Below are 26839 nucleotides of genomic sequence, written 5' to 3' on the forward strand. Positions count from 1 at the left end.
GATACCTTATGTGAACAGATGCGGATTGTGTCTGACACACAGTGTGAGCAGCAGAACTTGGTAGGCAATGCACTATTGGAGGAGTTGCAGAACACCGACAAATGGATGGACAACCATCTTCTGGAGTTGCGTGAGCAAGTAGAAAGGCATGTTCAGGGAGCTGAGGCACGAAGGCATGCGGGATGACCCTGCAGGCAATTCCCACGGTGCAACCAATTCCTCTATATTTCTGTCCCACGCGCACATATTTCTCCCCTAACTATAATGTGTTCTTCTAATGTGTTCTTTTTTTTTTTTTCCACTCTCGTGTCCCAGCCCTTTTCTCAATAGTATCTCCTGTGACTGGTATTTTGCCATCCAGCCACCCACCCATAATGTGCACTTTTAACCCTTGTTATTTTTTTCTCTTTGCAGCCAGGACTACAAACTATCTTCTGTCACCACGAGCTGTCACACCCTCGAGCCCTTCTGTTCTCAGGTACGGTACGTTGTAAATAGTTTGGTATACCACGGTGCACAGTGTGTGTCCCCCCTCCTCCTTTATCATTTTCATCACCTTCTCTGTACCTTTTCTAATTCCACTATATCTTTTTTGAGCTGCGGTGACCAGAATTGAACACAATAATCAAGGTGCAGTCATACCATGGAGCGATGCAAAGGCATTATAACGTCCTCATTTCTGTTTTCCATTCCTTTCCTAATAATACCTAACATTCTATTTGCTTTCTTAGCTGCCACCACACACTGCGCAGAAAGTTTCAACCGTATCATCAACGATGACGCCTGGAGGAAAGGAGGAACAGGGGTGATATGATACAGACGTTCAAATATTTGAAAGGTATTACTCCGCAAACAAATCTTTTCCGGAGATGGGAAGGCGGTAGAACGAGAGGACATGAAATGAGATTGAAGGGGGGCAGACTCAAAAAAGATGTCAGGAAGTATTTTTTCAGAGAGAGAGTGGTGGATGCTTGGAATGCCCTCCCGCGGGAGGTGGTGGAGATGAAAACGGTAACGGAATTCAAACATGCGTGGGATATACATAAAGGGATCCTGTGCAGAAGGAATGGATTCTCAAAAGCTTAGCTGAAATTGGGTGGCGGAGCCGGTGGGGGGAAGAGGGGTTGGTTGGGAGGCGAAGATAGTGGTGGGCAGACTTATACGGTCTGTGCCAGAGCCGGTGGTGGGAGGAGGGGATAATGCTGGGCAGACTTATACGGTCTGTGCCCTGAAAAGGACAGGTACAAATCAAGGTAAGGTATACACATGAGTTCATCTTGTTGGGCAGACTGGATGGACCGTGCAGGTCTGTTTCTGCCGTCATCTACTATGTTACTAGATCCCTTTCCTGGTCGGTGACTCCTAATTTGGAACCTTGCATTACATAGCTATAATGCCCACATCACCCATACAGCTTTCAATATCAGATGAACAGAACCAGAATCCAAGGCTCACAAAGCCCAGACCTCCCTTGCAGCCATCTGAGCTAGCAGTCATTGCACCCAATCTCAAATGCATTGAAATGAGTGACCAGAATTCGCCATGCCCCATCACAACCAGCTAAGCAACCTAGGACATTGCATAAAAATGGTCTGAATACAGTGTGCTGTGTGTTTGATACAATAATTTGTCTTGCACTAGCGCAGGGTGGTAAAGTGAAATAAACAAAGAGGTCAATATCTAGAAAACCAAAGTAACTGTAGCACTTTAGAACCAGGGCAGGAATGCTGTGAGCTTAAAATTATGAAAGCAAAAGGGGAAGAGACTCATAAAGAGGTCCTCCTTTACTGCCCAGTAGAAGATGTAAGCAGTCTTTCTGCCATCAGATGTTCTGCTGTCACAAAGCTGGCTTATTAGTGGACATTTGTTTCACGTATTGGAATACTGCTGAGTCAGAGTCAAATATTTGCCTCCACAAATTCCATATGATGGGCAGCCAATTTAGCTGGAAAGGCTTGAAAGCACAACACTTTTTTAAATTCTCGTAGGTCAAAGACCCATTAAACCAGACAGCACACATAATATACAATTCATGTGTTTATAGAAACATAGAATAGTTCAGAAGCTTGAAAATGACCATTTTTGGTCTAGTAGCCTCCAGGCTCCATAGCTCCATTTGGTGTCCTTGCTCAATGTGTAGTGGGCTCAACACTGATTTCAACCAAAGATCTTGCACCAGCCAAAACTCTAAGAACTCCTGTAGTTTATTGTTGGCAATGGATTCAGATAAACCTACCACAGGTTGTTGTGGCGGGATTTGTTCTTGAAATTGTCCAGTTTGTCTTCCAGCTGAGCGATCTGTACTTTTATGCTTGCCTGGGCAGCATTTGTTTGCTGGACCCAGTCTCCAAGTCGGTGTGTAAACTCTTCATGCGCGCATCCAGCATGTCAATCTTGTCCAAACATTTCTGCAATTGGCAACTCATAGCCCCTTTGACTTTGGCTATGATTTCGGCGGCCCAGGCTGAACTAGGAGAGGGCATGTTTCTGTGATCCACGTCCGCCATCTTGAGATCAGTCCCATGGCTTTTGTCTTTTTGCAGCAATGTGGCTGACATCTCAGCTGACAATAATAAAGCCAGTCCAGGGAGGACACAAAAAGCTTCCAATGATGCTTGCCTGTGAGCGCAGGGGGTGGGAAATTAGGCCGAGGGTCTGGAAGTTCTCCCTACAGATGCCCGCTTGCTAACTCAGCATCATGTGATCTCAAATAAAAACAAAATTTAAATCACTAATTGGCATTTACATTTTTAAGTGCTAGGCGCTATTGTATAAAATATGTGCCAAAAATCACTCAGTGCGTAAGTGCAAGGGACAGAAATATGGGTGGAGTATGGGCAGGTCATGGGTGTATCTCTGACATACACAGGTAACTTATAGAATACTATAAGTTATGCACATGCAGGGCACACTCAGGGCCTTGTTTACTAAGGTGTACTAGTGTTTTTAGCAAATGCAAACCATGTAGATGCCCATAGGGATATCATGGCCATCTACACGGTTAGCGTGCACTAATGCTTAGCGTGCGCTAAAAATATTAGCGTGCCTCTAGCGCGGCTTAGTAAACAGGGCCCTTAGGTTCCAAGTTATCACTGCCATTGACTTAGCATAGCTGTTGACGCCTACCTTTAGGTGCACCAATACTCCCTTACGATAGTATTCTTTAATCAAAATTTATTACTAACAGGTTAAGTATTATCAATCAAAATATCAATTTTGTTATTTTTTCAATCTTCCTTTTGTATAATTCTTTTTTTTCTCAGTACTACAAAATTATAATGTGATGTATGTACTAATTTCTCTGTGTTTCTCTGTATTTTATGTGTGTATGTACTTGTATATCTGTGCAGTGGTGTGAGTATCTCTGTGATCAGAAGAGAGAATAGGGGAGAGATAGTTTGAAAGGAACAATTCCCTTATAATCAGGACTGCATTTGTGAAAGAATTGAGTTCTAACCAGTTCAAAAACTTCTAAGAAGAATACCTTCAATTAAACCATTAGAGAGACCCTTACGGATTGCTTCCTCAAGTAGTCAAAACCTAATCCTATCAAAAATCAAATGTTGAAGTGTAAAATCAACCAAAGAAGATATAGGACTTGTAATCATCACCTGTAACCAATCTTAGCAGATATATCCCCACAAAAGGCATCATCGTAATCTAAGAAGCTTCCAAGCAGGAAGAGTACAACTGAGTTAAATGGTCATCAGTCAATAATGGTTTTACCTGGCATACACTTGGCGAGACCGTGGTGAAATATTATCCTCTACTGAAAGTGAGAAGTCAAAAATAACTCCTATGATCTTTACCTTAGCTTTGAAAAGGTAAAAAGCAACCAGTTAAGGTTACATGCATCTGGTCCATAGGATCTCGATCTACTCACTCAAATCATCCAGTTTTTTGTGCATTTAATGTTAGCTTGATCATATTCATCCAAATGAGATGGATCTTAAGGACTCAGGGATCAATAAAGAAAGCCACATAGTTTCTACCACTAATTTACAACCGCACTATGCAGAAAACTAAACTTATTACAAATTTCATGCACACACAACTTGTGGGCTAATAGGTGGGGGGAGGGGGACCATATGCACATAAAGGTTCAGTGGTAAGCATGGCTTCTTGTGCACACAGCTGAAGAAAACAAAAATACCAACACACATCTGTGTCTGTTGACCTGCACATGAATATTAGCCTTGCACTAATTTCTTTGTTTGCAAAGTTGATATTTATACACAAAACAACAGCCACAGATGTGTGTTGACCCTTTCTTTTTATGTTCAGACACATGCACATTATTGCTGTTACCTCCTGTCTGTCTTTACAAGTTACAAGAAAAAAAACAAGACATTTGAATCATAAAAAAGGTGCATAAAATTCTCTCAAACAACCCTTCTATGCTTCCTGGACCTGGTGAAAAGTTTCTTGCGTCGTGCACGCATCAAGAGCCGCTGTTTCCTTCTGTGCATTTTAGAGGTATACTTCATGGCCATTCGTTGTAATGCAGTCTGTGGTCATGTTTACTGCATGAATTAACTCTCTGCTCAATGTCCAGCAGTGGCTAAGAAACCAAATAGAATGTTAGGAATTGTTAGAAAAAGAATGGAGAACAAAACTATTATTATAATGCATTTGTATTGCTTGCAATTTTGGTCACCACATGTCAAAAAACATAGCATAATTAGAAAAGGTAGAAAGAAGGGTGACAAAAATGATAAAAAGAATGGGACAACTTCCGTATGAGGAAAGGTTAAAGAGGCAAGGGCTCTTCAACTTGGAGAAGAGATGGCTGAGGGGAGATAGTATTTTATAGACTTCTATCATGAGTGGAGTGGAAATAGTGGACATGAAATACTTGTTTACTTTTTCCAAAAATACAAGGACTAGGGGGGCACACAATGAAGCTACTAAGTAGTAAATTTAAAACAAACCGGAGAAAATATTTCTTCACTCAACATGTAATTGAACTCTGGAATTCCTTGCCAGAGAATGTGGTAAAAGCAGTTAGCTTAGCAGGACTTTAAAAAGGTTCGGATAATTTCCTAAAAGTCCATAAGCCATTATTAAGATGGACTTGGGAAAATGCACTGCTTGTTTCTAAGATAAGCAGCCAGGTACCTGTGAACTGGATTGGCCACTTTTGGAAAAGCTTGATGGACCTTTGGTCTGTCCTAGTATGGCAAAGCTTATGTTTTTATGTTCTCCTGTGCTCATACTCATCTCTGCACTGTGCATCCAGGAATGTGTGTATACCCCCTGTGCTAACTGTGAAGTTAGGCTCACAGTAGCTTTCTGCATCGATCGCTTATTCAGGTCTCAGTGTAGTAAGCAGTGTATTAGACTACTGCACTGAGCTTCAGAATATAGTGTTCTCAGTAGCTTAGCTATGACTGAATAGGCCCCATGTGGAAAAATTAAGATGGGCCCCCTATAATGCCATCTCTCCCAAGTTAGTGGGGACTGAAGGGGGAGGGGAGGAGGTAAAGGAATCCATTCAGAACTCTACTAAACAAATTTGGGATGATAATTTCCTTACGAATTAGCCTCTCTGTGGAGTTATGTCAGCTGTCACTCCAAGTGCGACACAAAGCCAGCCACTGTAAAAGCTCCGTGGTTTTTAGTTTCAGTTTTCATTAGCTGCAGTCCGTCTGTGTGGAGGCTATTTTGCTTGGATTCAGTGGGTTCACCAGAGGGATGGAAACTGCAAGCTCTAACAATCCCTAGCAGCCCTCACTGGTCCACATTCACACAACCAACCTTAAGTTTTCAGTTTCGGTCAGCCTCTACCTGACTGACTGTCAGTCCTCCTGACTCACTGTTAGTTCATCAGTCAGTCAGGACTGACTAGCAGTAAGTCAGTAGTGCTGAGAGCTGACTCGAGAAGTTGCAACAGCCAAATTGTGAAGACAGCCGGAAGGGGCAGGAGCGAGTGGGCTTCACTCCTGTCCCCAGTGGACCACCATGAATATCAGGTAGGCCTGGGGGGCCTATCTAGACCCAAGGAGGGCAGGAAGTAGGCAGCCTAGGAGGATCACTGCACTGTTGCATCTCTGAAGGGAGGAGTGGCCTAATGGTTAGTGAAGCAGACTCTGATCCAGGTGTCCTGAGTTCAATTCCCACTGCAGCTCCTTGTGACCTAGGGCAAGTCACTTAACCCGCCATTGCCTCAGGTACAAAAAAAAACAAGACTGCCAGCCCTCCAGGAACAGAGAAAGTACCTGCTTATAATATGCAATTGTTCTCTGCAGATTATAAATGCCTAAATTAAATTAAAGAATATATTTTACAAGGGGAGGGAGGGGTTGAAATGCTGATACTGACGCGAGAACAATTTTGAACCTGTAGGTGGGAGGAAGGGAGAGAGAAGTGATGGCCCAGGTGAGGGATGGAGTGGAGCCTCCACTTAAAATAAACAAAAATGCTGTGACCCTAATGTAACTGCAAAACTGCCCTCAACTTGCAGTCCAGTATATATGGTACTTGCATATGTAAGTGTCCCTTTAATGTGCAAGCTATAAAAAATTAACTAGTGCATACACAGAAGTGTCAAGTTTTAGAGCACAGTAATCATAATGGATAGAAGAATCACCAGTCAGTTGTTCAACTCTTATTAAACCGACAAATCAGATGATGTGCTTTCAAACATATTTGAAGTTGAAGCTGAGCATGCAGTGATGGCACTTTTCCTCTCACTCTCTTTTAGCATCTGGGAATCCTGCTGTATGTTTTTTTACACTGTAAAGTACTGAACACACAAAAGCAAAAGAGCTAAACAACAAGTTTTTTATTTTCTGTACAAGATGCAGAATATAAACAAACTCAATTTTATCATGTCAGCCTCACTGGCTTTATAAACATCTCAGCAGATTACACTGCAGTAATCTTTGGCAACATGAACTTATTAAAAACACTTTTTTGATTAAAAAAATTGAGTAGAAACACTCGGAAATTCTTGGCCCTCGTTCACAGACACAAAATTTTATGGGCATTTATTTGCTGAAATATACCTCTTTTAACTAGTATAAAACATTGTATTTTTCTTTTTTAATATATGATTAAATTAAATGATCAGACAATACTACTTTCCAATACTACATATTTTACCCTTTATCTAAGGTAATGTTCTATTACTTGTAGAAGTCCACTCAGGATTTGTGACAAGTAAGGATTACTATCCAGGACCAGCATCTGATTAAATGACTCAGTTCTACTCTTAGGGGCAAAGAGATCCCTTCCTAAGATATAAGACCTAGTGGAAGGACCCCTAACAGCTGAACTGGTTTTGCAATATTTATAGCCCCTTTCAAATAGATATGTACAGAATGCTGTGAATCTAAAAATTAAATAAATAAAAACAGGAATAGAAAAAGAAAGCAAATTTACCCTCCCCCCCCCCTTTTACAAAGTTGCACTAGTGGCTGCCGCATGGTAATGCCGACGTCCCATTTACTTTGAATGGGTTGTGTCAGCATTACTGTCTTGGCATTAGCGCAGCTTTGTAAAGGGGGGGGGAGAGGGGGGTTAGGGAACTGTAAACTTATCAATAAAACGATTGTCAATAAGACCTTAATCCACTTTGTAATACAACTTTTCAAACAGCGGTGAACAAACGCCATGGATGCCTCACATTGATTTAAGCTACTTCCCAACACCACCACTCCTAAGCAGCAACATTGTGCCAGTAGCCTGGTCTCTTACTGTCACTACTACCTCTCCAGTTGTCAGCAGTCTGTATCCTTCAAACATCAAAGGGTTCTAAGACACATGAAGTAAAGCACAGGAATGGGGGTAGGGCAATTTTCATAAGCTGAAGGGGGAACCCGCCCCCCCCCCCCAGCTGATGATGACCCCTTAACATTAGGGAAAGTGGTCTCATCAGCCTCCCACTGTTTTCATCATACGGCTCTCATCAAGCATCACAAGAGGAGCCAGAGATGAATCAAAGTGAAGCATATTGAAGAAAGCAAATCCGACTTTCTCGGACGTTGTGCTGCAGTCACATGTCTAGACATTTCAGAGACAATGGACGTCGGTATTTTTTTTTTTGGGGGGGGGGGGGGGGAAGGGGGTTATGAAACTGCATTTTACCCACAGAAATAGGAACCTACATAGAGGGCCAAGCATATATGCAAGTAAAATTAACCCTTCCAAATCATTGTACGTATTCTGTGATGTGATGGTAGCATAAGTGTTTGTGGGGTGGGATTGGGGCAGTTGATGCACTTATATGTGCATCCAGTAAAATACACACACAAGCCCTGTACTCATGTGGAAAAGTTACGTCCACCTCTGAGCAGGTGCAATGCTGTGCAGGAGCCTTCTGGGAGGGAGGTTATTTTATAATGGCACAGAGATACCTACGTTGCCTTTATAAAACAGGCACACTATGTGGATTTCTGACATTTTTCCTAGGCACTGTCAGATACAATTACCCCTTTTGATATCTAAACTGTATGCATGATCTATAGTCTTTAAAGATCCTAAGCAAACTACAGGGCAAACTCATTAACTTTACTAGAAGACTGAAAATTGATCTTCTCACAGACATATTTTATCTTCCTTTTTTTCTGTTTCAGCCAGGCTCAAATAAATAGGCTCCACGGGGGGGGAACACATTTCTTCAACACTGCATACTTTTTACCTTAAACAAACAAAAAAAACAACAACAAACAAATGCTGCCAAAACATGGTCAGAATATGGTCCTTCCCATGCACAGAACAAAGATTCAAGTACATTTTTTTTTTAAGTCTGAGAGAGAGCTCACAATCAGCAAGTGGAGCAAGTAATTTCAACTGCCAACACGTGTGTTATGTGCTGTTTATCACAGTCCTCCTAATGACCTGAAATTCTGGAGAAAGACAGACTATAACAAACTGTTGTGATATGTTCAGAAAGACGGTGGAGGGATATACCCTCCAAATCACTCACAGCTTTAATTTGTAAATGGCAGAAGTGACTGAATCTCTGTTTTTCCCCCCCCCCCAACTTCCAGTTCTAAAAATCCATTGCCACTTATGCAGGTTCCCATAAACTGGCAATCAAAAGAAAAATCCTATGTATTTGCACAAAGCTGTCATAACATTTCATACACACATAATACAAATGCAAATCTGTAGCCAAGTTGTCCATATTAACTGAATAAAATAGTAAATTAAAATCTGTAGGGTACTGCGTGAGAGGGAGATTTTGGTTTTTCAGGTTCTCATGTTCAGGTTCCAGCAGGACAACACTTAAACCAGTAAAAGTGTGCTTCCGCCACCTCCATGCATTTTCTTAATTGCGTCTCTTATTTTTCTTCTTTTGTCTTAATTTCCTTTTATTTCTGCAGAGCTCCTCAAAGCCTTCCTCTTCAATATCATTTTCAAAATTTTCAAATTCATAGTCCTCTGTCAATGCTAAGCAATAAAATAAAATCAGTATCAATTGAAAAATGAAGTTCAGCTCTCAGAGTTGTGAAATTAGGAGGATAATCTTCACATTGCCTATACTGCTGCAAAGTCTGTGGGCACTTTTTATCTGGGAATTTTGCCAGCAGTTTTCAAAGTGAAAGCACATACATGCTTTCAGTTTGAAAACTGCCTAAGAAAAAAAGTTCCTGCAGACATCTGCATCTACTTTTTTCTGTGGGTATTTTTTCTTTTTTTGGAACTAAAATCATTTGAACATGTATTATCATCAATAGAAATCAAACAAAATAAAACATGGAAAAGAAAATAAGATGATACCTTTTTTATTGGACATAACTTAATACATTTCTTGATTAGCTTTCGAAGGTTGCCCTTCTTCGTCAGATCGGAAAAGGGCAACCTTCGAAAGCTAATCAAGAAATGTATTAAGTTATGTCCAATAAAAAAGGTATCATCTTATTTTCTTTTCCATGTTTTATTTTGTTTGATTTCTATTGATAACCTTAAGAGTGGACTAACACGGCTACCACACTCCTCCACATGTATTGTTGTAATCCCTCCCCTAACCTTGCCCCCATGAAATGCAGGAAAGAGTATGTGCATAAATGTTGTAATGTGATGTAATTTCAGTCTAGGTCATACTTTATTAGTAAACCACTATTCAACATCTATAAATGCAGAGTATAAAACTAAAAATCAATAAATACCTAACAAATGCATAGCAAAGCAACATCAAATTTAACCAACATGGCAATTAAAAAAAAATCTCAACTGTCTCAAGTTCATACTAAATTTTTCCTCAAACTTTTTTCTCATAAAATACATCAATAACAATCCTAATACAAGTTCACCCTTCCCTCATCCGCCGACTCAGCAGTAGAATATTTCTTTCCTCTGTTTGACAACTGGGTAAGAATTGCGCAGCTTTAGGCTCCACTCTTCCTTCCTGGCTTTATTTCTATTCTCTTTTGTGGTTTTGTTTATCTATATACAGTTTTTGTACTATATAAACTGCTCTGATATTTTGTTGTAGGGCGGTGTAGAATAAACTATATATGTACTCACTTCATGTGTACTTTTTTGCCTACAGGAAGGGTGGTCAGGTTTTAATTCACTTGTTTACATAGGAAAACGGGTTTTGGTGCAAGCCTTAATCAAAAAGGTAGTACAAAACTATATTCTTGAGAATGCCTTTGCTAAGTGCATGTTGCCTGCTAGAGATGTCTATTTTGGAAAGATTCATTTTCTTCATCAGATCTGGTCAGGCCTGGGCACATCCTACAGAGGGGGTAAACAGGCCCAGAGAGGGAGATTGAAAGATGGTATTAAAGCATTGAAAATACAAGTAACAGGGCCCATCTTTCAATCTCCCTCTCTGGGCCTTTTTACCCCCTCTGTAGGATGTGCCCAGGCCTGACCAGATCTGATGAAAGAAGAAAATGAATCTTTCCAAAATAGACATCTCTAGCAGGCAACATGCACTTAGCATCTTTGATTTTCTGCCCCTTCCCCTAGAAAACAATTACCAGCCCATGTGCTGGAGAGGTGCTGTCTTGAAGATGACGACCAACAAATGGTATTAAAGCATTGAAAATACAAGTAACAGGGCCCATTTGTTGGTCATCTTCAAGATACACCTCTCCAGCACATGGGCTAGTAATTGTTTTCTAGGGGAAGGGGCAGAAAATCAAAGATGGAGGGACATAATTGGGGAAAACACATCAAGCTAGTGGAAAAATGCATACTTCAAGCATTAAACAAAGCATGTATCACTGATGGAGTGTGTGGTTGGAATAAGCAAGGTTGCTTACCTGTAACAGGGGTTCTCCATAGACAGCAGGGGAATGCAGCCACACTTCATGGTGAAGTCCTCAGACTGATCCTGTGTGTTGGTGCTCTCCCCTAGCTATAGTAAGCTTTAAACTTATTGGACATGTGCAGAGTTCCCATGTCTGGCGTGCTCCTCCCTTTTCCCTCAGTTGTTCCCTAGCTGTAGTGATGATAAGATGATTTGATGGCGGGAGGGGAAGTGTAGTTGCATGCCCCTGTTGTCTACGGAGAACATCTGGTTACAGGTAAGTAACTTTGATTTCTCTTGAGACAAACAGGGGAAATGCAGGCACACTTCATGGTGAGTCCCAAGCTGTTGCCGGAAAGGATGGTGGTCACTGATCGATGGTTAGGGTGGTAAGAAAGTCCGAAGGACAAATTGACCAAAGAACATATCTTGTGCAGAGTCGTGGTTGAGGCAGTAATGCACAGAGGGCCAGGAAGCTGCTTTGCAGAAGTCCTGAAAGGTGTGGCACAAACACTGGCCACCAAGGAGGCAGTAGCCTGAAGTCTGTGAGCTCTAACTCTGCCAGGAGGTGTATGGCCAGCCTTGCAGTAGCAAAAGGAAATGCAGTCCAAAATTCAAGTGGAGATTGTCCACTTAGAAGCAGGTTTTTTTTTTGTTGTTGTTACATTTGTACCCCGCGCTTTCCCACTCATGGCAGGCTCAATGCGGCAGGCAATGGAGGGTTAAGTGACTTGCCCAGAATCACAAGGAGCTGCCTGTGCCGGGAATCAAACTCAGTTCCTCAGTTCCCCAGGACCAAAGTCAACCACCCTAACCACTAGGCCACTCCTCCATCCAGGTTGGCAAGAGAGGGTTGTTAAGTAACAAAAAGCTGAGTGGACTGCGGAAGGGAGCTGTATCTCTGAGGTAAAAGAGGAGCGCTCTTCTACAGTCCAATGAGTGGAGAATCTTGTCAGTGGAGGAGTGATGTGGGGGTGGAAAAAAGGATGGGAGCATGATCCACTGATTGATGTGAAAGTCCAAAATCAACTTAGGGAGGAATTTAGGGTGAGTACGGAGCTGCACTCTTGTGGAAAAACTGCATATAAGGATAGTAGGTAACACGGGCTTGAAGTTCTCTGACATGTCATGCTGATGTTATAGTTGTGAGGAAGATGGTTTTCCAGGTGAGATGCTGGAGAGAGGCAGTGCCCAGCGGTTCAAAAGGCTCCTGCACGAGTTGTAACAACATGATATTGAGGTTCCAAGGCAGTGGAGGGTCTCGGAGGGGAGGACGGAGGTTGGTAAGGTCACGTATGAAAAGGGTGACAAGGAGGTGTGCAGAAATTGGTTTTCCATACAGATGGTCATGATAGGCAGATATGGCAAACAAGTGGAGGCGGACACAAGTGGTCTTGAGGCCTGAATCCAAGAGGGAGAGGAGATAAGTGAGAAGATGGTGCATAGGCCATGATGCAGGATCCAGAGTTCACAAGTGTGCAAAGTGGGTCCACTTAAACCAGTACGATCTTCTAGTGGAGGGATGCTTGGCTGTGAGGAAAACCAACCTCACAGACAGATACTGGGATGTGGTCAAGGATGTTCCATTCAATTTCCAGGCGATGAGGGAGAGGCTGGTCAGGTTGGGGTGCAGGATCTGCCCCTGCTGCTGTGTGAGAAGGGATGGATGCCCCCCCCCCCCCCCCCAGGTAGCAGGGGTGCAATGAGCAGACCCAAGAGAAGGGGAAACCAGATCTGTCGAGGCCAACATGGAGCAATGAGGGTAACTGTGGCAGAGTCTCAGATAACCTTCTGAAGGACCATGGAAATGAGTGGGAATGGTGGAAAAGCATAGACCAGTTGAACTGTTCAGGAAATGGAGAAAGCATCTCTTGCTTTGGTGTGACTTGCCGGCTGCAGGGAACAGAAGTGGGCACACTTTGCGCTGTCCTGTGATGCGAAAAGATCAATGCGGGGGGAGGGGGTGCCCCGTGCTGAAGAGGCAGTTGACTACTGCCGGTAAGAGGGACCACTCGTGAGGATCCAGTTTGCGACTGAGGAAGTCTACTAGGGAGATGAATTTTCCAGGAATATAGACTGCTTGAAGGTTGGCATGAAAGGATATTGCCACAGACAGGAGGCTGCCTGGCAGAGATGAAGGGATCTGGAGCCATCCTGTTTGTTGATGTAGAACATGGTGACGTGGTTGTCTGTCAGGATTAGACTTTGTTCTAGCTGTAGCCAGGGATGAAAGGTCCGAATGGTGTAGAAAACAGCTTGTAACTCTAGATGATTGATGTGAAGTTGTGTCTCGCTGGGAGTCCATGGGCCCTTGGTAGAGGCATTGGTAGTGATGGTGAGGTGAGGTTGCAGAGGTTTGAAGGGACAGCCCCATAGGAGAGTGGGTGATGTTCACCACCACTGCAAAGTTCTTCTTACTGAAAGAGAAAGCGGTATGAGGCTGGACAGCTGTGGAGAATGCTGGTTCCAGTGCAGTTTGAGGTGCCACTGCAGCGGTTGAATACAAAGATGGGCATGAGGAACTAGGAAGACAGTAGCTGCCATGTGTCCTAGAAGCCAGAGAGTGTGACATGCAGACATCTGTGGGGACGTACAGAAACGGTCGCACAGGGCTGCTACGGTATGCTGACGCTGCAGTGGAAGGTAGACAGGGGCTATGGTGGTGTCCAGGAGGGCTCCTATGAAGATGAGTGTACGAGTTGGAATGAGGGATGACTTTTCATAACTGATGAAGCCGAGGCTCTGGAGAGTGGTCGGAGTCTCCTGGATGGTGCAGACTAAGCAGTCCCTGTAGGAAGCAGAAAGGAGCCAATCAAGATAGGGGAAAACAAAGTGGCCCTTCTTGCGCAGGTGTGCTGCTACTACTGCGAGACACTTGGTGAAGACTCGTGGAGCAGACAGAAGGCCAAAGGGTAGCACCCTGTACTGGAAATGATGGTTGAGGAATTGAAACCAGAGGTACTGCCAATAGTCAGGTTGTATAGGGATGGGAGTGTAAGCATCCTTGAGCTCGAGGGCAGCTAGCGAAGATCAAGAATGGGTCAAAGTCTCTTGGTTTTTTGGGGGACGAAGAAGAAAGTTGGAGTAGAATTCCTATTTCCGCTGCCGTTGTGGAACCACCTCCACTGCTTTGCTCTGAAAATGGAGCAAGGTCCGATGCACAGAGACGGTGTAAAGCTCAACGTCCAAAGCCAGAGCAAGGCTCGATGCACAGAGAGAGAGCAAGGCGCGATGCAGAGACAGAGCAAGGCTTGATGTCCAAAGCTGGAGCAAGGCTTGATACACAGAGACAGAGCAAGGCTTGACACACAGAGACAGAGCAAGGCTTGACACCCAGTGCTATCCAGAGATTTAGCAAGAAGAAAACTCGCCAACCAGAGATGGAGAAAAGTCTGCCATCCAAAGATGGAAATAGGCTCACCCTCTAGAGACTGAAATAGGCTTGCCGTCCACAGACTGAAGTAGAGCTCGTCAACCAGCAATGGATAATGGTCAGACCTACTTAGACAAGTCCAGAATCAGCAGCCCAGCTAAAGAAGCATCCCCCTAGAGATTCAGAAATGGGCATGGCTCAACCTTGGAACGAGAGGCTGACCCAAAAACCAGAGAGGAAGCCAGCCTCAACATGGCAATATGGAGGCAGCCTGGACAAAGGCATGAAGGTAGAGAGATGGAAGAACCAGCAAAGAGGTACAAGGCTCGACAATAGAAGGCATGCTCGACAGGTACAGAGCCAAAGGATGGCGATGATGCAGCGGAGCAGAAAAAAATCTGAACTGCATAAGAAAAAATATGACTATCCCAGAAAGAGCCAGGATGACAGCTCTATTAGAGGCCAGAAGGTTGGACTGCCAAAAGGGCCAAATGGCCAACCTGCCAGAAAAGTATGGCAAGAGAAATAAGATGGCAGCACATCCTGAAGGAAACCAGGATAGAATATCTTACTGCACAATACTGTCAACTGACTGAGCAGAGAAAGAACAGTCCCCAGAAAGGCAGACTGCTATGCTGTTCCGTGGCTGCCTAACGCAGAGCTCTTAAGCTGTACTAAACAGGTGCCAGTGGGTATAGAAGGTCCTCTTCAGACCTGGTACACTATACAGAAGAAATTCTTCTTCACTAGAATATGCTTCTTGCAAACAGCCAATCAATATGCCCCTGGATTTCGGGCGGGACGGGAGGATGGGGTGTATCGCCAATGAGAAGCTAAAGGGCTTGTGACTTTGGGTCACATTTAGAAGGAAGGGGAAATTTATTCTTATCAAAACCTCTGAGAAGAATATGGATTACCCCCACACCAGGTCTTTCATTATGAGCAAATTAAACATTATATCCTAAGGAAAGCCTGAGGAGACATTAGTTTAGACGAGACTCTTTTAGAGAGAGCAATGTGTGGCGGTGGGGAGCAGGACTGTATTTCTGGTCTCTATAAGGCCTTGCTATTGGTTTATTCACCTTTAGATTCTTATATTAATCGTTGGGAACATGACTTAGGGGTCACGTAAGAGGGGAACGTAGTAACATAGTAGATGACGGCAGAAAAAGACCTGCACGGTCCATCCAGTCTGCCCAACAAGATAAACTCATATGTGCTACTTTGAGGCATATTTTCAAAGCACTTTGGGAGGCTAAGTTCCATAGGTTTCTATGGAACTTTGGGAGGCTAAGTGCTTTGAAAATGAGCCTCTTTGTGTATACCTTACCTTGATTTGTACCTGTCCTTTTCAGGGCACAGTCCGTATAAGTCTGTCCAGCACTATCCCTGCCTCCCAACCACCTGCCCCGTCTCCCACCACCGGTTCTGGCACAGACCGTATAAGTCTGCCCAGCACCATCCCCACCTCCCAACCACCAGTCCCGCCTCCCAACACTGGCTCTGGCACAGACCGTATAAGTCTGCCCAGCACCATCCCCGCCTCCCGCCCTGCCACCCAATCTCGGCTAAGCTCCTTAGGATCCATTCCTTCTGAACAGGATTCCTTTATGTTTATCCCATGCATGTTTGAATTCCGTTACCGTTTTCATTTCCACCACTTCCCGCGGGAGGGCATTCCAAGCATCCACTACTCTCTCTGTGAAAAAATACTTCCTGACATTTTTCCTTGAGTCTATCCCCCTTCAATCTCATTTCATGTCCTCTCGTTCTACCGCCTTCGTATCTCCGGAAAAGGTTCGTTTGCGGATTAATACCTTTCAAATATTTGAAATGGAAGAAGGGAAGAAATGGGAAATGAGTTTTAAATTTCTACTTAAACCATATGTTAGTAGTGCACTAACTGAAAATGGACACAAAATGTTGTACTGCTGATATTATACTCGCAGCATCTGTTGCAACATTTTTTGATGCGGTACGGGACTTTGTTGGTGAAACTGCAGACTGCCAGGGGATATGTACCATATTTGGTGGACTTGTCCCCTTATCCAACCACATTCATTCTTTGGTGCAGCAGCTTTTAGGGGGCTCTTATCCCTTGAAGGTAGAACACTGTTAGTTGCATCATAGACCTTTTGGAGTACAGCCCTCACAACATAGCTTGGCAATTCATCTGTTCACAGTAGAACACCTAGTTTTGGCAGTAGCCTGGAAGAGTTCAACGATACCAGCTCACTCAATATATCTGTGTAAATTGGATTATCTTTGCTTAATGTCAAAGTTAACAGCAATTAAAAATGGCCAACTTACAAAATTTCACAAGATCTGGGACTGCTTACTTGGATTATTTTCCCTGGAGCAGTACATGGACTCTTCGAGAGCTCTTGACTTAGGAGAGAGACCCTATTGTGGTACTTTGGGATGGGGGGGGGTTGGGAATTTGTCTCCTATAATTGTTGATCTTTAAATTCTATTGGATGTGTTACTGATAACTTTCAATAAAGTTTTTTAAAAATGAAAAAAAAAAGTTTTTCATGCCCACTGTACACAAGAAACTTTTCACCATGTCTTGGGCAGTGCAGAAGGGTTGGTTGAGAGGAATGGGTGTCTAGCAGCACCCCCTTTTCTCACTCAAACTGACCGCCATTCCACAGGCTGCTTTCTGCAATGGTCTCAGTGGCCCCCTTTTTTGATCCCCAACATTCCACTGATATTAAAAAAACATGCCCTGGTAGTCGTGGCCCCCTCTCCCGCCCTACCACCACTTCCAAAAAAATCCCTAGTGTCTAGTGGCACCCACCGCCTTCCCTCCCCCGACCTGACAACTTTAAATTAAAAAAAAAACTCCCCTAGGTTTCAGTGCCCACTCGCTTCACCTTCCAGCACTGTCATGTTCAAGATGGTGGTGTGATGCACAGAGCGGGGCAAATCTACCATGTAAAGGAATGCTGTTCTGGAGCTATGCTGTTACAATGCACGTCTGTTATGTTGAATTTCAACTTTACGGTTGATGACCTCTCCGAATTTTCACAGCCTGTGCTTTGGTGCCCTTTATTTATTTAAAAATATCTATATGTTAGAAATCCAAGCTTCTAAGTTGCTTACAGTATAATATATGAAATAAAATAAAAAGTGACAAAAACTGAAAACATAAAAACATAAAAATGACCAATATACAGTACTGATACATTGTGTTATGACATTTGAGGTACTATTATTTTTCCTGATCTGCATTCACGGTTCTAAAAAAAAATTCTGGGGTTTTAGTGGGGTGTGCCTATTATGAGTGCAGAGGGTTGGGTGAAAATGAGTGAGCAGTGGGAGTGATATGACAGCAAAATTACCTCCTTTTTTAATTTCCATTCTTCTTTCCCTCTTTACTCTCGGCCACCCTTCCGTTCCCCTCCACTCTCATTGTGTTACCTACCTTTCTCTCTCTTGCTCTGCCTCCTTTTCTTTTGCCACGCCCTCTCCCATCTCTTCCTATCTGTCAGCTGAACTATTTTTGCCGGGAGGCGCTGTACACTACAGCTGCACTACTATGGTTCTGACTGATTTTCACTGGCAAGAGCTGGGGACTCCCACCAGCACATCCCAGTGGTGGCACTGTCTGGTCTGATCTTTGCCAGTGGGATATTCCTGCCAGTATGTAGCACCAAATTTACTTGTGCAAACATGCAGATTGACGGACGGATAGATGGACAAACAGCGACAGACAGACAAATGGTCTGAACCTCAACAACAGGTGGTATCATCCGATGCAAAACAACTAAAAACCGGAAAGAACTTTCTATTATACTGAAAGTGCTGTGCATGCTTTTGCTGATATATTTGACTATTAAGAGTCAGAATGCTGTCAGCAAGAGCACTTGCTGAAAGGGCATGTATTAAATTTTTTTCAAACTACAGATCCTCTACTGTTCATAGATAACAGTATAATTAGAACTAGGGCTAAGTACCCATATGCCTTCACTCACAGCTACCCACTTTCACTCCCCCTGTTCCCCTATGGACTGCAGTTAAGTTGAAAGACATACCGTCCTTCTTGGTCTTGTTTCCTGCTGTGTTCTTCAGCCACTCATGACCAGCTTTAATATTAGCAGTCAACTTTTTGACATGGACCAGAATTTGTTCTTCAGCTGTAAGAGAACATGTGCAATTTCAGCTACAACTCTGTAAATCAGACAACAACCAAAGAGCTGGAAGTGTCCCTTTTTCAGACAGTTAGATCATCATAAATGTCAGATGGTGGGTGAAGATATCATGACTTTGTGACTCAGGGTCAGGTGGGGAGGCGTAACTGCTATTCTAGGAATTGGAGTATGAACTGTTAATTGATAGAAGTCACATGTGGGTGGAATAGGAAGGTAGATGATTAGTTAGTGGGATGTGTAAGATGGTGATTGATTTCCTGCTTATTGTATAACATGTACTAAATCAAATTGTATAAAAATGAGGGAAATCTATATAGGGGGGGGGGGGCTTTCTTGTTCCCAAGGCAGTGAACTGTCTTGGAGACAAGGGGGTCTCTCTCTAATCATTTCTTTTCTGTATTTCAGACTTGCTATAAGCCTCTGCTTGTTTCCAGAATAAACTTTTCTTTTTATTTCATTTCTGAATAAGTATTTGTTTTGTTAGTGTAAAGAAAAACCCAAGGATGTGAGTATTCCAGCAATAGTCAGTTGGAGTAAACTGTTATGAGAGTGATTATCTAATGTGTGATAACCGTAAGCAGACCTCAACAGAATCAATATAACTCTGATATTCTTAAGGGAAAAAAAACAGCAAGTCATTCTTTAGCCCCCAACATCTAAACATTTCTTAGATACATTAATGACAAAGTATCAACATAATCTTACCATCAGCCCATGCCTTTTTCTCATAGATGTCCTCTACTATTTCCATAATTATTTTCCTGCCATCTTGGATTTTCTTCTGCACCAGATTAGACTGTTCTCTGGATGCCAAGTGATCTTCTGCAGTCTGTCTGATGTTTTGTATGACCTCTTTACCTTCACAAAGAAACAGATCCACTTGGCTTTTGAAAAAGTTGAGGTATTTCTGGTAAGCTGTGGAATTTTTTCTGTGCTCCTCACGAACAATGTGATTTTCATAAGACTCACTTGCTATCTGGGTTTCACTGCTCTCCATGCTCTCATGTTCTTCTAGGTCAGTTTTTGACAGTGGCTCACCTTCAGCAGTATCCACCTCAAGCTTTGTAGACTGGATAAAAAAATTCCTGGATTCCTGAACAAATTTCACACCACAGATGTCACACTGTGTTCTGTCAATGTCTGCTTTTTTAAAGCTGGCTGGAACACAGTTTTCCACTTCTATCTTAACAGGTTCATTTTTGGCATGCAGTACTCTCTTCCATTTTATGCAGGAGCAGATGAGAAGAAAGAGATAATCCAGTCTTCGCCTAGCAGAAGCCTTCTGTTGCACCTTGGATGCTATAACTGCCACCGGATCATCTTTTTCTTCTACAAAGAAGTCTCTTTCTTGTTCCATTTCAGGTTCCTCAAAAGTTTCAACAGGATAGAGAAGAGAGTCAAATCCTTCTTGGTTTACTTTCTCATAAAAGATACCCCGCACAGCTCCTTTGCTATAAGATGTTTCCCACTTCCAACGGCATTCAAATAAATGCTCATCATCTCGTTCAATCAGCAACTCCTGTAAGCAGTTTATTATTTCAGTGGTGTCTGTGGCAACTATGACCTTATCCACAACTTTTATTAATCTTTCAGGCACCCGGGAAGGGAATTGTTCCTTCATTTCCATCAGTTTAAGCTTGATTTCTGGAAAATGCGTACATAAAATGGATTTGCACTTAGGGTTGAGCACAGTGTTGACATTTACCATCATCACTAAACACAACACCACGGTTCGCTCAGCCTCACCTGAAGTGATATAATCAAGATCGCTGAAAGCATCAAGAACAACATTGAACGATGGACTCTCAACTCCACACAAAACCTTTGTCAGGTAGAAAAGATGATATTTAAATGATTTGGCAGCCACATTTACATCTTTTGGCCTGTACTCCCATAATATGGAATAGGTATCCTTCATCACAATTAACTTATCTTTTTTCCCAAACATAAACTCCCAGTAGTGCAGCAAAGCAATATAACTCTTAGGGAGGCAAACAGAGAGAGTTTTCTGTAGACGCATCAGAACTGCACAACACAATATAAACTGAAATTCCAAGAGCGTAACTGTATTCCCAATGCTGGGGATCAGAGGTTCAATGCATTTTTTAACCAAGACATTCATGAATCTGTAAAATAGCCTTTTACAGTTTTCTGGGTTTTTCTGAACATACAAAGAGTCTACTGAACTCTGAAGAAGTCTAAAAAAGCATACATGTGAAACCTCTGGGTTTTCTTCTGACTTGTCAGGTAACAACATGCCATATCTTCCCTCTATGCCTTTAGTTCTTCTTCCCTCTATGCCTTTAGTTCTTCTTCCATCTCCCCTGCCTTTCTCCAGTCTGTCTTTTTCACAATTTCTAGCTTCTTGTGCTTTGAACTCCTTATTATACTTGTATTCTTCCTGAGCAAGGAGATTCTCAAGGCTGTCAGGATAATGTGAAGACAAAACAGAAATACGCATTGCATCCAGCCACAGATCTGTTGATTCTCTCCGACTCACGTTATCTGCATGCTTGAACAGAAAACTGATGTGCTCATTCAGTATCATCTTGCAGGATTTGGGAAAACGATTTTTTAAGTCTTTGATTTCTTTGCTTGCGCCTGTGTTTTCAGAGAGAATTCTCATATGAAAATGTTTAGGGAAAAAGGCTTCCAGAAGAGATTTGCAGGCACTGTACTCATCAGCGGTCAAGATATTATCTATCTCTTTAAGCTCATTTGAGAGCTCCTTTCGGAACACTCTCTTGCCTTCTAGAAGCTGTCCACTCACGGTCACTAAATCCCTTTTATTTAAAAGCACTGACTTTGCCTCATGCCTCAGCAGTGGACGATGGAAATCTTCACATTTACTACTGCACTCCAGGCCTACGATGTATTTTGTACAAATGTCTGGGTAAACTTGTCTCATTACCTTTTCAGCAATAAAACACAGTCTCCTCAAAAGGTGTTTTTCTAGTATCAACTTCACATCCTCCACATGTATGTAGTACGTACTATCTTTGGTCCTCTTCTCTTTGAGATCATGACTTGTGTCAAATTGTTGTTGTAAAATCCTGGCCCCTTCCTGATGCTGGATATAACACTTAGTACTGTCCAGTTGCAGAACACCGAAAAATTCAAAACAAGACTTGACCATTTCTTTCTCAGCATTGGTGGTTGTCCTTTGTAATGCTTTGACCAGACTGATTAGCATTGTTAAGCCAAATGCTGCCAATGATAGTACAAAAGAGCTTTCAACATTACAGTGGGCTAACTGAAAGAGTGCTTCTACAACACCAGCACTGTGATTAATTTCTGAAAAAGAGTTGAATGCTTTGTCAATTTCCCTAGAATCATTCTTCAGAACTCCAAGCAAAAGAGTTGCCTCAGCATAACCAGAATGATGTTCAACTTCCCGGCAAAGTTTTTGTGCTTCCTTTAAAACTTCCTCTATATTCAACTCATCACCAGCTAGGTTGAGACGGGCAGCAGCAAGAAGACATGATGCACGGAACTCCTTTCTGGTTGTGAGCTTGGCTGCTTCCAGCAGATCTCCATGTTGCTTCATTAGGTGGGCAGCTTCCTCCTCACGGCCCTTGCTCTTCAGGAGATCAGCAGCCTGAGTCCAACATTTACGCGACTTTAGAAAGATCAGCTGGTCCTCTATGTCAAGTTTTGACAGAACCTCATTCATTTCCTTTATTTTGTTTGCATTGAGGTACTTTGCAGCAGCTTCCAAGTAAAACTGATTGGCTGTATACAGCAGTTTAGCGTCAGGGTGCAACTGTTTATACCTAGGATAGTGAAAAACAGAAATATTAATCTTATCTGAACAATTAAAGGTCCTGACACCAAAAAAACATTGTAGGTTACATAAGAGAGAATTCAAAGAGCACACAAGCAGAAGCAAGTAGCCAAAAAAGCACAAGAAGCCTTCAAGAGTAGGGGCGTAAAAACTCCGGTGGTGTCACATTAGTACACACATGACAATTACTACAGAGCGTTTTCGTGCTCACATATGCTCAGCGCCAGTTGTTGGTATCTTTGCCATTTGAGACTGTTTTTTTTGTGGCTCAATTACTGACCCATTTGAGGATCATATCTTCTGAGACCCCTGACACAGGCAGTTTCACCGAAAAATGGACCGTGTCAGGTCTGATCAGTAAGTGATGTTGCAATACCTCCCCTCTTGAAGGCTCCTTGTGCTTTTTTGACTACCAAAAATACACTGTAATTTAAATACACAGGCCTAAACTTTCAGAGTCCACCACTTTACAGAACCAGCTTGATTCTCCTTTCTGGACTTTAAAAGCAGTAGCTGTATTATTATGGTTTAACAAACCTGACAGAGGAGGGCGGCACTTAATAGACCAGCCATTCTCAACCTGTTTGTCACCAGTGTGTCATAAAACCCAGCAGCCCTGCAGGACGGCTGCATTTTCTGGTGCATATTTTGTAGACGTATACGTGTAGAACTCTTGCAGCCAACATTTATTCCCCCCCCCTGCAAAACTTGCATTGATATAAACAGTATTCAGTTACCCCCTAAAGCAGGCATATGAAGATGCTGAAATACCAGAGGGGCCCCTAGTTTGAACAATTTATGGATATATTTTTTGGCTTGTTAACGTTGATGGACATGAGGACACAGTACAATGAAGATACATACCTGTAGCAGGTATTCTCCGAGGATAGCAGGCTCAATATTCTTACGTGTGGGTCGTCATCCGCGATGGCCCAGGAGACCGGAACTTTTCTTTAGAAAAAACTAGAAGTTTGAGAGTGCTCCGTCGTGCATGCGCGAGCCACTTCCCACCCGCGACGCAAGCCTGACTAAATCAGTTAAATAAAAAGCAAACAAGGTAAATCAAGACAACTCCAATGGGGAGGAGGAAGGGTTGTAAGAATATTGAACCTGCTGTCCTCGGAGAATACCTGCTACAGGTATGTATCTTCATTTTCTCCGAGTACAAGCAGGCTCCATATTCTTACGTGTGGGGTATCCCTAGCCCCCAGGCTCACTCAAAACAATGAACATTGGTCAATTGGGCCTTGTAACGGCAAGGACATAACATAGATTGACCTGAAACAAAAATCAACTAAGTGAGAATGCAGCCTGGAACAAAACAGAAATGGGCCTAGGACGGTGGAGTTGGATTCTAAACACCGAACAGATTCTGCAGCACCGACTGCCCAAACCGACTGTCGCGTCGGGTATCCTGCTGAAGGCAATAGTGAGATGTGAATGTGTGGACTGATGACTACGTTGCAGCCTTGCAAATCTCCTCAATGGAGGCTGACTTTAAGTGAGCCACTGACGCAGCCATGGCTCTAACATTGTGAGCCATGACATGGCCTTCCAAAGTCAGCCCAGCTTGGGTGTAAGTGAAGGAAATGCAGTCTGCTAGCCAATTGGAGATGGTGTGTTTTCTGATGGCAACTCCCATCCTGTTGGGATTTAAAGAAACAAAAAGGTGGGTAGACTGTTGATAGGGCTTTGTCCGCTCCACATAAAAGGCCAATGCTCTCTTAACAGTCCAAGGTGTGCAACTTGTCCTCACAAGGGCGGGTGTGTGGACGGGGAAAAAATGTTGGCAGGACAATCGACTGGTTCAGATGGAACTCCGACACCATCTTTGGCAAGAACTTAGGATGAGTGCGGAGGACTACTCTGTTATGATAAAATTTAATATAAGGAGCATGGACTACCAAGGCTTGGAGCTCACTGACTCTACGAGATGAACAGCCACCAAGAAAATGACCTATCAAGGTCAAGTACTTCAGATGGCAGGAACTCAGTGGCTCAAAAGGAGGCTTCATCAACTGGGTGAGAACGAATTTGAGATCCCATGACACTGGTGGAGGTTTGACAGGGGGCTTTGACAAAAGCAAACCTCTCATGAAGCGAACAACTAAAGGCTGTCCAGAGATAGGCTGACCTTCTACACGTTGATGATAAGCACTAATTGCACTAAGATGAACCCTTACTGAGTTGGTCTTGAGACCAGACTCTGATAAGTATAGAAGATATTCAAGTAGGGCCCGTGTAGGACAAGAAAAAGGGTCCAGGGCCTTGCTGTCACACCAGGCGGCAAACCTCCTCCATTTAAAAGAATAACACTTTTTCGTGGAATATTTCCTGGAAGCAAGCAAGACCCGGGAGACAACCTCTGACAGACCTAAAGAGGCAACTTCTAAGTTCTCAACATCCAGGCCGTGAGAGCCAGAGACTGGAGGTTGGGATGTAGAAGCGACCCCTCGTTCTGAGTGATGAGAGTCGGAAAACACTCCAATCTCCATGGCTCTGCCGAGGACAAGTCCAGAAGAAGAGGAAACCAGATCTGACGGGGCCAGAAAGGCGCTATCAAAATCATGGTTCCGCGGTCTTGCCTGAGTTTCAGCAGAGTTTTCCCTACTAAAGGTATGGGAGAATACGCATATAGAAGACCTGTCCCCCAATGTAGGAGAAAAGCACCTGATGCTAGTCTGTTGTGGGCCTGAAGTCTGGAACAGAATTGAGGGACTTTGTGATTGATCTGAGTGGCAAAAAGATCTATCGAGGGAGTGACCCACGCTCGGAAGATCTTGCGGACAACGTCCATGTTCAGTGACCACTCGTGAGGTTGCATGACCCTGCTCAACCTGTCGGCCAGAATGTTGTTGACTCCTGCCAGATATGTGGCTTGAAGAAACATGCCATGACGGTGAGCCCAAAGCCACATCCTGACGGCTTCCTGACACAGAGGGCGAGATCCGGTGCCCCCCTGCTTGTTGGTGTAATACATCGCAACCTGATTGTCTGTCTGAATTAGGATAATTTGATTGGACAACCGGTCTCTGAAAGCCTTTAGAGCATTCCAGATCGCTCGTAATTCCAGGAGGTTGACCTGAAGACCCGTTTCCTGAAAAGACCAAGCTCCCTGAGTGTGAAGCCCATCTACATGAGCTTCCCACCCCAGGAGGGATGCATCCGTCGTCAGCACTTTTTGTGGCTGAGGAATTTGGAATGGGCGTCCCAAGGTCAGATTGGAGCGAATGGTCCACCAGTGAAGGGAATTGCAAAAATCTGTGGAAAGATGGATGACATCCTCTAGATCCCCTGTAGCCTGAAACCACTGGGAAGCTAGGGTCCATTGAGCCGATCTCATACGCAGACGTGCCATGGGAGTCACGTGAACTGTGAAGGCCATGTGGCCCAAAAGCTTCAACATCTGCCGAGCTGTGATCTGTTGAGACGTTTGAGCCGAGGACACTAAGGCCAGAAGATTGCCCATGCCTGGGGTAGATAAGCTCGAGACGTCCGAGTGTTCAACAGAGCTCCTATGAACTCCAACTTTTGCACTGGGACAAGATGGGACTTGGGATAATTTATGACAAACCCCAGCAGCTCCAGCAGTTGAATAGTCAAGTGCATGGATCATAGAACTCCCGCCTCTGAGGTGTTCTTCACCAGCCAATCGTCGAGATAAGGGAACACATGTACTCCCAGTCTGCGACAACTGCCAAGCACTTTGTAAAGACCCTGGGTGCAGACGCTAGACCAAAGGGTAGTCTCAGTACTGAAAGTGCTGAGTTCCCAATCGAAATCGAAGGTACTGCCTGTAAGCTGGAAGTACCGAGATGTGAGTATAGGCGTCCTTTAAGTCCAGAGAGCATAGCCAATCGTTTTCCTGAATCATGGAAAGAAGGGTGCCCATGGAAAGCATCCTGAACTTTTCTCGGACCAGGAATTTGTTCAGGCCCCTTAGGTCTAAGATGGGATGCATTCCCACTGTTTTCTTTTGCACAAGGAAGTACCTGGAATAGAATCCCAGCCCTTCTTGCCCGGGAGGCACGGGCTCGACTGCATTGGCGCTGAGAAGGGCGGAGAGTTCCTCTGCAAGTACCTGCCTGTGCTGGGAGCTGAAGGATTGAGCTCCCGGTGGGCAATTTGGAGGTGTGGAGATCAAATTGAGGGAGTATCCTAGCCGGACTATTTGAAGAACCCACCGATCGGAGGTTATGAGAGGTCACCTTTGGTGAAAAAAAATTTAACCTCCCTCTGACCGGCAGATCGTCTGGCACAGACACTTTTTTAGCGGCTATGCTCAACTGAAGCCAGTCAAAAGCCCGTCCCTTGCTTTTGCT

The 26839-nt window shown here is 43.6% G+C and overlaps 1 protein-coding gene across 1 annotated transcript in view; it reads right to left on the bottom strand.

Annotated features, from left to right (window-relative positions):
- Positions 1–8053: 8053 nt before the first annotated feature.
- TRANK1 (tetratricopeptide repeat and ankyrin repeat containing 1) overlaps positions 8054–26839 on the bottom strand; it is a 222299-nt gene continuing 203513 nt past the window's right edge. The window contains exons 22-24 of the mRNA XM_030205498.1: positions 19439–22506; positions 18617–18718; positions 8054–9396 (exon numbers count right to left, since the gene is read on the bottom strand). Of these exons, the coding sequence (XP_030061358.1) occupies positions 9275–9396; positions 18617–18718; positions 19439–22506 (3292 nt within the window). The 3' untranslated portion in view covers positions 8054–9274. The remainder of the gene's footprint in view (positions 9397–18616; positions 18719–19438; positions 22507–26839) is intronic.

Source organism: Microcaecilia unicolor, chromosome 1 (assembly GCF_901765095.1).
Source record: "Microcaecilia unicolor chromosome 1, aMicUni1.1, whole genome shotgun sequence".
NCBI lineage: Eukaryota > Metazoa > Chordata > Amphibia > Gymnophiona > Siphonopidae > Microcaecilia > Microcaecilia unicolor.